At 34.7% G+C, this 14,528-nt stretch overlaps 1 protein-coding gene across 2 annotated transcripts in view; it reads right to left on the bottom strand.

Annotated features, from left to right (window-relative positions):
* Positions 1-745: 745 nt before the first annotated feature.
* Positions 746-14,528, bottom strand: part of sn (fascin domain-containing protein singed) — a 43,775-nt gene continuing 29,992 nt past the window's right edge. For both annotated transcript variants that reach the window (XM_036365575.2, XM_036365576.2), the window contains 5 exons: positions 4,548-4,968; positions 4,390-4,485; positions 3,837-4,310; positions 3,525-3,773; positions 746-3,463 (listed from right to left, as the gene is read on the bottom strand). In XM_036365575.2, the coding sequence (XP_036221468.1) occupies positions 3,370-3,463; positions 3,525-3,773; positions 3,837-4,310; positions 4,390-4,485; positions 4,548-4,968 (1,334 nt within the window). In that variant the 3' untranslated portion in view covers positions 746-3,369. The remainder of the gene's footprint in view (positions 3,464-3,524; positions 3,774-3,836; positions 4,311-4,389; positions 4,486-4,547; positions 4,969-14,528) is intronic.

Here is a 14,528-nt window from a genome sequence, read left to right on the forward strand (position 1 = left end):
ATCTATAGAGACTTTATATAGTTGCTTTGTTATTATTGTAGTAGCGAATACCTACACCCTGCGTTGGGAGAAAGCGCAAAAAAACTCTTCCAAGTCACTTAACGGTAGGTCCTGGAAACGGGCTGTTTCGACGAGTTCGAACTTTAGGTAAATGAGTGCTAGGTGAGTGAGCTTGGCTTATATCATATGGATGGGTTATATTTATAAATATGGAATATAAAAAAATCTTATTAGAAGATACATCATCTATGCACGTTGTAAACATAAATTAACAAAATGGCGTTTTTAAAAATGTTAAATTTTACCCAAATATTGGTCGTATTTGGTCTGCCAAAATGGAAAGCTATATATAGAACTTGTCGAAAAATAGCGTTCGGATCATTTGTCTCCGAGTAATCACCCAAGCAAATCGGAAAAATTTGGTTAAAGAAAACCTTATCACATTTAGACGCCTATAGCTCTACAAAATTTGAAATATTATTTAAAAATTTTAGTATATTGCTTTTAAAGATGTAACCTATCGAAATATGAAAAATAATAATTTTATTTTTTAATTTCACACCAGATCTGCCACTTAAATTTACACATGACAAAAGCATGTTTTAGGTATAGCTTACAATTTTATAAGAACAACCATTCCTTTCTACAAATTAAATATTCCAAAAGGTATATATAGGTATGTATGTATATAACTGCAAACACCCCCTTAAGTCAATTATATAAATTATCGAATAAATAAATGCAATTTTTAGAGTATGAATACATGATATAATAAGTGTCCTTTATTGATATTGATATCGCGTTTAGTTTCACATAATGCTCTTTCATTAATTCTTATTTACTTGTTATGTAAATAACCACTTTTGTTTCTGATTTCTAATTATAAATACATATTTATTTTGATAGATTTTAATTGTATGCACTTTGCCACAGCATTTTGTGCAAATACAAGTGGTGCTTGGAACAAATTGAACGCAAAATGTGTTCGTAAAGACATTTAAATAGAAATCATAGTAGAGATATTTATTATTATATAAATTTATATATATGTATGTATGTATGTATGTATGTGTAGATTAAAACCTAATTGAGTGACATGAACAACGCAGTGAAATTACAAACTATTAGGAAATGATGCTGTGTATTAAAATCAAAAGGCTACAAATACACGAGCACATATGTAGATGTGGGTATTTATTTATGCTGGTATATAATTACACAAATATTATAAAGTAATATTTATAAATTCGTTGGAATTTGTATAAATAAAAAGCAATAATAATAATATAAGAGTGCGCATGAAATGAAATGTTTTTGAAGATTTTCAAAATATGGTACATATATATGTGTATAACTTGGCATAACTGCGCTGAGCGGTAATTTAATATTAAAAAAAATGTTATGACAATTCTAAAAAGAAAATCGTGTATAAACGAAACAGACACAAGTAACAAATAATATATTGCAAATTCTCCTCTCAAATCATATGGAACGTATTTGCGGTGTTAGCGTTTATATATTTTTTAAATTATAATACAATTTTGTTGCCAGCATTACGTTCTTTTTTTACGCGCATTTTATTTTATTTTTATTTAATTTTTATTTCTATTTATTCACTTTTATTGCCAGCCTGCTGTGCTGCGCTTTCACACATACGTACACGTATGCATAACCTCACTTATGCTTGCATGAATTTCGCATATAACTTACTTATATATAATCGATATATAAAATGTAGATTGTAATGCTTTTTAATAGGAATATATACGCATACATATATTGGAGGAGTTTCTGATTAAAATTGCTAAAAAAGCATTTAAAATATTCACGCATTGTTAATAAAATTGCGACTTATAGATTTCTTTTATATAAAATACTTAAATAATTTTACAAATTCCAATGCCAAACTCTCAATTTTAGTGATTTTATATAATTTTTTTTTTTACTTATTATTTATATAGGTAAATTTTTAATATATTTTTTTTAAACTTTTTAAAAAGGATTTGCAACGGAAGGACTCACAAAATTGGCATTTTTATTACTCGGCACACTGCAGCGCTAGACAAGTGCAGCGCAAAGTTTTCGACAAGTGACTTAAATAAAAAAGGTTAAATAATTGAGTATTAAAGTATATATCTGTGGTTATACATATGTATGTTAGTTAAATCAGTTTATGTTGGTTGTTTGATTTTGTTTTCCAATGAGACACTGTGCATTTTTTAGCGCATGCTCACATAATCGACACGCCGAAACGCCGAAATTTTAAGTCGCTTTAAGCTACTTTTACTGTTTGCCACGGATATATTGGTATATTATACATTTCGATTTGATAATTTTTTCGGAACCGCCTTCTGTTAAGCTCACCACTTCCTACCTATTACTTTATGGACTACAATTCGATTTGCGAGATAAAAATATTAAATTTTTTTTTTTAGATTCGAAAATTAGTTTCAGAGTATCAAAATCAGTCGATTTCGAAGTCACTTTGATTTCGAAAAATTTTACCGAATCAAAATTTAGGGCGCGCATATACATATATATATACTCAAATCCTCTTCAAAACTAAAAATTCTTGTCAATTTGCCGCTTACTTGCCTACACGTGACAGTGTAAATTTTATATATAACTATTTTGTTGTTGTTTTTTTGTTTGCACGGTACAAAAGCTAGAATTTTTGTTGCTGTATAAAAGTATGTAAAAAATTGTGCGTTTCCTGTTTTTGTTGACAATTTGTTTTGTTGTTTTTATTTTTGTTTTAGTTTTAATTTTATATTAACTTTTATAGATTTTAGTTTTATATGCAATATTTTCCACTTCTGTTATGGTATAAAAATATTATGCTGTGAATATGTATGCATGCTCTATGTATGTATATATGTTTGTAAGTATGTATGTAAAAGCGTTTTCATTAAAAGGGCATTATTACCATTTTGTTTTCATACAAATTACTTTAATTACTACATTAATTATTGATGTATTTATTTGCCTTGTAAAATTTCCAATTGAATTGTATTGTTTGCTTCGTTTCGCCACAATCTCATGATATTTCAGTAAAAATTGCATGCGATTTATTTAAATATTTTAATTCATTATTATTTAACTTGTTTGCGTTTGTTTTCTCGTTTCTTTTTTAGTTGATTTTTTTTTAAATTTTTTGACTCACTTTTACTTAAATGTATGCATATGTATGTTTATGTGTGTGTGTGTGTGAACGCTAGTTTTTCCACGATCCTTATTGACAAACTATTTTTCATTGTTTGCTTCACTTTTCGTTCTCCCATTTTCGAGTGCATGCATGCTTCTGAATTGCATACAAAGTGTATTATCAATTAAGCAATCGCCCTGCTCATTTAAGCGCCTTGAAGTCGCTTAGAATTCCCACTGTGTGGCTGAGTCGGTGCCATCGTCGAGCAGCTTGAATGCGCCATTTTTCGTGGCGCCCAAATATTTGCCAGTTTGCGATCTGCAAGCAGTGAATGTGAAGCATATAAGCAAGAGTTTATTTTATATGAAAGTGTGTGTACCTTATGCAGATTCTGGTCGGCTCGCGCAGCTCCAAGTAGAAGCCATCGGCGGGCGCATCCGCATCCACCGAGATGCCTTCACCGTCTATGCGCCAGTATTTGCCGCTGTGTGCCTTCAAGTGCACCAGTCCCTTCTGGGCGCGCTCCACCAAAATCGTCTCGTAGGTGGCCTTGTTGCATTCCAACTTGAGATTGCCGGGCGTGCGGTAGCCGACAAAGCCCTGCTCACATTTAAGTACAAGTATGGGTCTGCAGAGAACATTATTTTTTAACAAAATATGATACAGAAATTTTATCACTAACTGTTGTTACCTATTTATCAAATAGAAGTAGAATTTCGTGATCTCCTCAATGCTCTCGGATGTGGCGAATAAATGTCCCGAACGTTTGGTGGCCAAAAACTTGCCATTATTCGCGCGGAAAGACAACGAGCCGTCACCATGCCAGACCAGTTCGAAGAGCGCATCGGCACAGCGACGATTGCCGGTGGCTTGTATGCCGCCGCCAGCGGACAGACACCAGTAGCGGTCCTGTGTGGTGCGCAACGCCCAGCGATGGGCGGACCAGTCAAACTCCAGCTGGAATGTTTCGTTCTCACCCACCTCATCCTGATTGGCGGTCACATCGACGCCCTGCTTCACCGACACATAACGCGAATTCAACTCGGCTATGAATGAGGCTTGTGGCAAGGAGTCCTCTAATGAGAAGAGCTCATCACGTGTCACCGTGGAGGAACGTGATTTCAGCACAGCTTTCGAGCCAATTGGCGATAGATACTGGCTTTGCCTGAGACAAAAGAGGAGCGGAAATAAATTCAAGTTAATTAATTGTCATCGATCACTTGCATTGCATCAATCAAACTCACTTGTCACGCAACGCCAAATGTCCGCCATGATATTCAGCGCTGAAGAGACAATCCTCATTGCAAACAGTCTGCAGTTTGCCGTTAGCATTTAAATACCTAACAAGAAAAGTAGTAGAGTCATTGTATTTGTTGTAATTGTAGCAGAGCGCAGCGCTTACTTGTTGTTGCATGTATGCAAAGCATAACGTCCGCCCTCCTCAGCGCGGAACTCCAATGTGAAGAGCGTATCCTCGCCCCATGGAATATTCGCATCGACGTGTATCTCGTCTTGTGATTCGGACAGATGCGCGAACCGTTTGCGACCGATTGAGCGCAAATTCACTTGTGGCCTGGCGGCCAGATGCACGGTCCAGAACTCGCTGGAGCTGGGCGTTTTGGCGGTGCAAACGAGTTTGTCGGGTGTGCCGCCAAGGAAGTAGCCACGCGATTCATTCTTCAACGCCCATCGTCCGGTGCCATCCTCGCTGATGCTTATCTGGAAGCGGCTGCCAGCATCGCGTTCATCGCTCTCGCAGAGTACATTGCCGAACGTGTCGACCGATAGATATTTGTTTAGATGAGATCGTAAATATATAATACCTGAAAAGAGAGAGCGGTGGGTGAGTGAAATATTTCCATTAGATTGTTTAAAAGGCTTTGAAGAACGTAAGAAACAGCAGTCCTACTAATGAGTTGAAGTGAGTTCCAAACTTGAGTATAAACTTGATATTCTAGGGATTTTTTTTTTAAGAGAAGGTGAGCCATACAAGGCTTTCTTTGAGAGGTTTCAGAGTTTCGAAGTTTCAAAAAAAATCTTAAAGCAAGCAAATATTTTTTATTGTGGCCATGAGATCCAACAATGTGAGAGTAATACTCTAAGAGAAATAATATATAGCATATTATATAGCGAACGCCTCCTTAGTGAAAACTGGTCCGATTTCACTAATTTATCTCGTATCAGAAATAGTGTTGATTACGGCAATTTCATCCCGTTACTTTTTTGGAGTGAATTTGACAGAAAATTAAATTAATTCGTGACATCATAAAATTAGTACGAAAGTTTGACAGTTCGATTCGTTTACTTCGTAGCGCTTCGTAACCTTGTAGCTTCATGCTTGCTTTTAACTGTTTAAAACAGCTTAAGTTGATTTCTTTTCTTTTTTACAGAAGCCAACTATATTTTTTTTATATAATTAAATTTATGGGCATTAGGCTCAACATATTTTCCAAAACATTTATCGAAGATATTTTTGAGAAGTGTTGACATAAATTTGAAAAATCAATAAACTGGGAAACATCATTTCTTCGCACACAAAAAGTAATTTTTCCACTAGTAACTCTAGCTAGCTTTATGATGAATGGATAAAGTTAGCATATCTAAAATAAGACTGAAGCGCTCTACTCATACCAATCAACAGTTATAAAAAGTTTTTCCTCGCATCTCAAATGCTTGCAGAATGCGATTAAAACTCTTTTTACAGGAAGTAGCATTATGCCCAAATATGTGTATGTATAGTACGCACAAATATCCATATGTCACTGATAAGGCTATTGAGAGGCTAATTGGTCAAGAGATAAACAAATCATTAATGAAAGCGGAGATTAAAGCCGACGAATGCCTATGGATGAGCTTATCAAGTCAGACAGCCATTTCGGAATTGAGCAGTTGTTGCATTACTCAGCAACCACAAAAGAAAAACAGATATGCACATACAACACAGACACACACAGGCATGTATATGTACATGCATACATATGTATAAATCTACATATATGTACATGCTACGGTAGTCAGTACTTTTAACGCTGGCGCACGATGTTGCACCAACTGAGGGCTGCCGATTGCTTAGTGCCTGTAATTGACACGCTTTCCCACTTAAATGCTAGATTTACAACAACCACAATTTAAGTGAAGGATAGTTTATTGCGCTTTAAATCAACCATCTGAGGGTAAATATATGCAACGAGCATAACTGCGAAGAACTGTGAACCGTAAAATGCAGTTGTGTTGAAAGTAATGACCGTAAAATGCGATAAGGCTACTTTTTAACAACAACAAGCATAACAATAGCAACATACATTGATTGCATTTACAATGTAAATGCCATTGCTTTCCCAAGCAAAATTGAACGATGCAAAATGTAGGTATACGACTATGTATGTGTGTGAGTGTGAAGGAAAAAGAGATTGTGCGGCTAATAAGGCGGAGCAATACCAATGCTTGGAGAAAAATGCAAGATGTTTATACTTATGTACATATGTTTGCTATGCAAATCACAGCTTTATGCTATACAACAACAAACATTTATCAAATTCCAACAACACAAAAAGTAGGCAGGCGAGTTGAAATGTTTGACCAACAACAACAACAATCAAAACAACTTTTTTTTTGTTTTGTGGCACAGGCGAAAGAGTAGCGAAAGGTCAGTCACTGACAGGCAGCATTGATGGATTTGCTTGCTGGAAATGTGACCGTTTGTTGCTACTTTAGCCGTTGACAGCCGCCAAACTGCATGAGCAAAAGAAAATGTTGAAAGTAGAAAAGAAATGAAAATAAACTAAAAACAAATAATTAGAAATTTTACTCAGTTTGTTCTGCATTAATTTTAATTGTGTGGCGGTGCATCATATCCATTCTCAAGTTTGAGTTTGAAGATTTGAGCAACTATAAAACAAAATGCATTCACATAATACATTTGTTCAATATCTGAAAATTTCGCAAAATTTTTATTTTACAAATTTGCACTTGATAACGTCGGAAAGTTATGCGGCAAGTAAAAATTATAAGCGAAAAATGACAGTTTCGTGCAAAAGAATGTCCATACTCATCACGAAAACATATGATTGCAACTGCAAACGCTGAAAATTGTTTAAGATTTTTAGTTTCTAATCAAAAACGATTGATTCAAAATTAATCTTTCACTACAGTATTTTGTATAACTTGTCCTCTTCTTTCATTGTATTCATATATGTAGTTTTATGACTGGTGATGGCTAGCTTTCCTATTTAACAAAAACTTTCATAAAATAAAGTGGAAATAGAAACTTATGACCGTTGTTTTTACTACGTATTAGGGTATGTGTGCAACCCATAGAACATTCTACCAAAATTAACAGAGAGATGAGTTTTCATAGCAATATCAGCCTACTCTTGTATAAAAAAAGCAAAAAAGGAAATTTTGTTTTCTTAATAATAATAAAACAAAAGGTAACATATTCAAACAACTACAAGTATAAATATAGTTAGTATTAATTAAACTACCATTTATATAGGGTTTTTATTAAACTAAATCAATTTAAAATCTGTTGTTGTTGTGAACAAAAATATAAAATCTACATTTATATTAACATATATGGTATATTATTTTCTATTATAACAAATTTTATTATAGAACTCGTGGAAGCAACTCAACAGATTTAACATTTTTCTGCTGAAATAAACCCGAGTTTGTTGTTGTTATACCCTGAACAGGGTATATTAAGTTTGTCACGAAGTTTGTAACATCCAGAAGAAAACGTCGGAGACCTTAAAGAATAATATATACAAATATGGTTAGAATGATGAGCTGAGTTGATTTGGACATGTCCGCCTGTCTGTATATATAATATACGAATTAGTCACTCAGTTTTTAAGCTATCTACCTGAAATTTTGCACCTGTCCTTTTCTCACTAAGAAGCTGCTCATTTATCGGAACGGCCGATATCGGACCACTGCAGCATATAGCTGCCATACAAACTAAACAATCGGAATCAAGTGCTTATATGGAAAAGTCTTTGATTTGACGAGTTATCTTCACGAAATTAGGCATGAGCTATTGTCTTTGATAATAATGTAATCTTTGAAGAAATTGTTCAGATCAGATCATTATATCATATAGCTGTCATACAAATTGAACGATCGGAATCGAGTTCTTGTAAGGAACCTTTGTATTTGTGAAGGGTACTATAGCTTCGGTGCAACCGAAGTTTACGTTTTTTCTTGTTACAGTGACAGTGTTGAGGTAAGTTCAACCCGCCATCTTCCACACAACTACCACTATGGGAATTAGTAAAATGCATAGCGCTGCCGGATAATGCCTAATCAAAATATGATATATATTATTTTTGCTCCTCATAATTAATTGTTTCTTTTAATGTTGTTTTTACAATAAAAAAGAACATTCAGTTACTTTAAAAAGGGTTAAGTTACTGTATGATTTTGTTTTTATGCTCTTCCTGAGCAAAGAGTTTGTTCAGCGAAATAATTTACAATTGTTTTTTTTTTGGAAAGTTTTTAAGTTTTTTTGCAGTTTTTATACACTGTATACTTTTATCTAACACGAATAAATAAATAAAAAAACAAAAAACTGTCAAAAAATTTTAGGAACACTGCAAAAGAAAAAGCTGTCTCATCATTTGCAGAAAAGAATAAAAATGGTAAGATTGAGTTTCGACAAATAAAATGTTTTGTGATTACTTTGTAAAGGAAATGAACACAAAAGCATTAGCAGAATTAACGAAAATTTTGCATTTTTTTTACAAATGTTTTTGGTTCGTTTGGGCCAAAACAATTGAAAGCAAAAACTGAATAATCGACTAATTATGCATCTCGGGCGCTTTGAAAGCACTTCTGCGAAATGGTATGAAGCGATTAAATGCTTGATAGATAATGCGATAATGTAGTAAATGAAGAGAGGTAACGGCTGTTCACAGAAAGAAAATCTTTGTTTCGCGTATTCCTTTGCTCTGCGATTGTTGGCAACAGCGTATTGACATGTAAAGCTGGCTATTATTTGGCTAATTTGAGGCTTGCCTTAACAATTTTCAGATGAAAGTGTTAAAAATCGACAGAAATCTGTAAATGGCGAAAAGTGTTTTTAAATACGCAATTCGACTATGCGAAGAGGAAAGCGTTAATGTGACTTTGTGTTTTGCCAAGCGAGGCATTAAATTATTGTGCACATATTTATTTTCTTAAAGCTATATTAGTAATTATTTTTTCAATTTTCGTAAACAATACTGGTCATTAGTGCGAGGACATTAAATAATGTTTGCGCAGAAAACATTTCGTATCTGTTTTTCAGACAACTTTTACTCTCATAAATGTTCATATATAATTTCAACATACAAGTATATACACATACATACATATGTGTTTATGCTTACATTTGCGCTTATATTTATCTAACTTCAAAGAGGTTTATTTTGCGACAGACAGTTGCATACAGCTTGAGTCGCTGGTCAGTGACTCAGTTCACAACCTGTAGGAAAAAGATGCCATAAAAGGCTAATAATCTACCATATAGTGAATATAACAAAGAAAAGCACTGCGTTATTGTTGCTGCAATGACAAAAAAAGTGTTAAGCCCACAAGTGCTTCTCACTACTGTGATCCCCTGTAGCAAATTACAGTTTTCAATCTTAATTATGTGCTTGGTTATGACACTTTATAGGTTTTCGTTTAATGGCGATTTGCGGGCGTGACAGTGGTCCGATTACGTCCATCTACAATACCAACCCTCCGTGAGTGCTAAGGAATATATGTACCAAGTTTCATCAATATCTCAATTTTTACTCAAATTATTGCTTACTCGGACAGACGGATGAACGGACAGACAGTCACTTGGATTTGAACTCGTCTCTATATAAAACTCCATATCTATCTTGATTAGTTTTAGGTGATACAAACAACCGTTAGGTGAACAAAACTATTATACTATGTGCAACATGTTGGGAGAGCATAAAAATAGCAATATGTTTATAGTCAACTCAAAGTGTGTTTATTCATCACTGTAACCATACCCGTCTAATACAAAGATAGTCGTTATTATCGATAATAAAACTGGTTGATTTTTATCGGATGACGGTTGAGGTTATAACATCAAAAAGTAAGTAATTCATACATTTTTTATATGAAATTTCCATTATAATTTTGGGTACTGGGTGGGCTTTTATGAGCATGGCGTGTGCATAAATAAATATTAGTTTTGCAAAATACAAATTTTCTTTTATTTTGTTGCATTTAAAATGTTTTTTGAGAGTTTTTAAATTTCACAGAATTTTACGCTTAATGATTTCGCTAAAAGCAAGCACTTATAAAATGTAAATTCGGAGAAAACGAATATGAGTATTGATGTTGGTAAATGCATAAAATTTAAACTTCCACTTGAAATCCATAAAATTGCTGAGCAGTTAACAAACTTGTAATATACCTTCATATATGGTATATATGTATGTGTGTAGCATGTAGAAATGTGCATTAAAATAAAACGAAAGGAAGCAATATTAGCGAAATTTTCCTTTGTAAACGCCGATCCCTATGTCTGTACTGATATAAGCGATGATTTAAAATACAATTTTAGTTCCATTCAAATTATTTATGTATTATTGTATAATTATATATTATTCTTATAATTCCTGCTTCCATTACTTTGAATTTTGTGAGTCTCCAAAGAGACAACTAGACTTTTAACCTTTGTATATCAAGTCTTTGCTGTCTCACGTCGGATACAAAATTTATCTGATTTTCGATTATGTCAAATAGTATCGATTTCGAATATTCGGTAAGAATATAGTACTTTTCAATGATGAGAGTAACTGTAGAGAAATCTGAACTTTGTTGTAATCGTCTCTATCGTAATCAAAATTTAGTCAAAGCATTGAGAGGGTACGAGTATAGCTAACATATAATTAAAAAAAGCTAAAGTCGGTATGGAAAATTGTGGAGTAATAGTGGACAAAAAATAAATAAAATATGTGCACCCGAAAATAATCAGACTATCACTGAAACTACGCAATTTTTTGGAATACGAGGAGACTTCAAAAAATAACGGAAATTTTCGTTTTTTGTAACAAAATATTTATTCATTTGTCTACATTAATGTTGTCGCCTTCAAAATAGTCCCCTTTCGATATTATGCACCTATGTTAGCGCTTCTTCTAATCGTCGAAGCACTTCTCAAACACAATTTTTGGTATAGCCTTCAGTTCTTTCAGTCTTTACAGTATTGTTTTTGGCCAAGAATCCACGAACAAGCAATGAGGTGTGAGCTTTTAACAAACGAAAATCGCCAAGCTCATAAAAATACGTCCAACCTTAGCGGCACCTACGGACAAAGCTGAAATACAGCTGACAATTCTATGAAAATATTATTGAACTATGTATACACCTAGCATATATAGACAACAGTGAGCTTGTAAAACTGAAATCTGCACGAAATGAGTTTTTAAACATATGTTTGCGCAAAGTCAGAGTTCTTTAGCATATTTTTTGTATATGCTTGGGAATGGATCGCGTATTAGCGCTTAGATATGTGTAGCCATAGATAAGATAACAAGAGCATACAGTAAAATGAAGTCTACGAAAACTTTTGCTAACATAGGTATAGCGTTTTAGAAACGGATATATATAATTTAACTTTGTGATAAAATTTTAACAGTCCATAGATTATATAAACCATTGGGTTTAAGGCTGATCTCAGAGACCAATTGCAGAACCCATCAAATCACTTGATTGATTCCATGGCACTGGATACTTAATGACTGATCTTCATGTTCCTATATTATCTGTCGGTCCTACACGAAATGGCCGCTAGGTGCACCGATAGAAATTTAAACTTATTATTCTAAGACGTCTCAGTTCACTGAGACCTTTTTTGACAAATAGATAGCATATTAGAATAGTTAAAGGATCGCACAAAGGCATATACATTTGTACATACTTATATATTTCAAAAGTGCACGTGGCATAACTTAATATTAATAGACACCGCAATATGACTTGCTGTGATATGGACTTGAAAATTGTAAAGCTTTCCTTAAATTTCACCCGGCTTAAGCCCACTACTTCCCCTATTAATTTTACAAGTCGTCCTGGCAACGTAACGAGAAATCATCGATTTGCTAAGCGCATATAATTGGAACACTAACTAACTGTACCAACATGCATAGGTCATACTGACAGCATTTGTGGCACGCGGATTTCGGTTGCAATTTGTTAGTCGTGGCACACCTCTAAATCAAATTTGGCATTTAAATTTGTTCAACACGACAACGCGACCACTGTCTTTCGCCTCCGTTTGGGCCACGACACACCCAACCGCAATTATGAACGTTAGTATGTGTATGTATGTGTAAATGAATTTTGAATGTTTAACGTGCAACGTTTGTAATTTAATGCATCGAGCTCAACTGATTGCTTATCGCTTACCAATAGCTACAGCAACAACATACACAACGACAACAACAAGGCGCAAAGTGAGAAAATCAGAATGTCTAAACTTAATACTGTCGATTGCAAACAGTTAGGTTTGTTGCATGATTGCGAAATGCTTGAGCAAACAAGGTGTACCGTTGCGCGGCTGTTGCTAAGCGCGCTGATACAAGGCGCGATTTAAGCCAGCGCAGCTGCTGCGGCTGCTGCACTATGATTTATGTGGCAACAATCGCTGACTTGGCAGCCACCAGAACGCCGTGCAACAGGCACAGGCACACACATACAATAATTGTACATATTTATATGTATGTGTGTGTGTGTGTTTATGTAAACTGAAATTTGAAAGGTTAAAGATGCGACAGCCGCCAAATCATGTGCGTGGCATGCAACAGAAATTTAGAAATAAGTCAATAACAACAACAAAAATATTAATACAACTTAACGGCAGTTATGATGGCATACGAAAACAAGAACGAACAAACAAACAAACAACAACAATAACAACTGCAACAAACATAAAAATGTTTAGCGAAAAATTGGAGTATGATAACCGTGCAGCACAGCACGTTGCACATTCACAAGTTGCAATACTAATTTCACATGGACCATTTGTTGCGCTATGTGTGCTCATTTGCTTGTTGGCGTTGTTGGCGCTGCGCAGCCGGTCGGCCGGTCGACCGTGTGGCATGCCACAATTTCGCTACAACACGTCTCGGGAAAACAATGAACGGCATTGGACGTCTGGCGGTCGCCGTTATGTGCTGCCACCTTTTCCACAATCACGTTATAAATTATGAACGTACAGTAGCCGTCATCTATCCATGGCTGCTGCCGCCAGCTGCTGCAACAATAACAACGCTTTTCATGTCAGGCAATCAACTCGGTCAACTTGCTACCACCAGACACAGGCAAAGGCGGTCAGCGGCGCGCCAACAAATGCTCAGCTGCCATTTAATCTATTTTCTGCACTGCCACACAACCGCACGGCCATGTTGCATGGTCGCAAGGCGCAAGATGACACTGCAAGTGTAAAATAAATGAGAGCGTGTTGGCAAACTAGTAGTGTCACTGCATCATTTGCTTAATGCAAGCTACTCAAACTACAATACATTTGTCTGTATGTATGTATATGTGACAATCTATATGTCCAACTGCTTAGAGCGACAATAGTAAATGAACATGTCCATTAACACTCATCAAATAGATATGAATTTCTTTAAAATATTATATGTTGTTAATTGGCGGATTTTTACGCGATCATCAATCGGTGCGCGTTCCAAGTGCCTGAGAATTCACATGGCACAGAGAGATTAAAAAATAATAAAAGTCTCCTTTTATGCACTTCATTTATGTAAGGATGTATGCATGTATGTATTGGTAATGTCATGGGAATAAATTTTCAAATTTTTTTTAATAAATTATCATCTTGGGAAATTTGAAAAAGTAGAACACAAAGAGTAAAAGCACTGCATCACAGTTATTTGTTAGCTGGAGACACTTCTTTGGTGTAATCTCAGATTTATTGAACTTTTAATTTTAAATCATTATTCGATTTTTGTGATTCGTTTCGAGGTCTTCTTTTCATTATATTACATAAAAACTACAACGAATAGATTTCTTTGCTCGATTTGTGCAAATTTAGGATAGCAATTTTTTGAAGTGGTTGTTTGGTTTAAGTGCTGCTCGAGGCTTGATAGTTGAAGACCCAAGTAACACCAATCTGTTGCTCAATCGTGTAAGATTTTTTATTTATAGTTATTAAGATTAATCATTGTGCCTGAAAAGATTTCGTTTTGTCGATGACTACAATGATGTGTTGCCATATTAGGGTTGTAATGAGTGTTACATGGTAGGTCCGCTTCGCTGTACCTGGTAACTTCAAAAATACTCATTTGAAGTTTGATTGATGAGAAGAGTAAATGATATTTATACGTTGAAGGCAATGGCTGAAGCATAACTGAGGTTA

Source organism: Bactrocera oleae, chromosome 5, assembly GCF_042242935.1.
Source record: "Bactrocera oleae isolate idBacOlea1 chromosome 5, idBacOlea1, whole genome shotgun sequence".
Taxonomy (NCBI): Eukaryota; Metazoa; Arthropoda; class Insecta; order Diptera; family Tephritidae; genus Bactrocera; species Bactrocera oleae.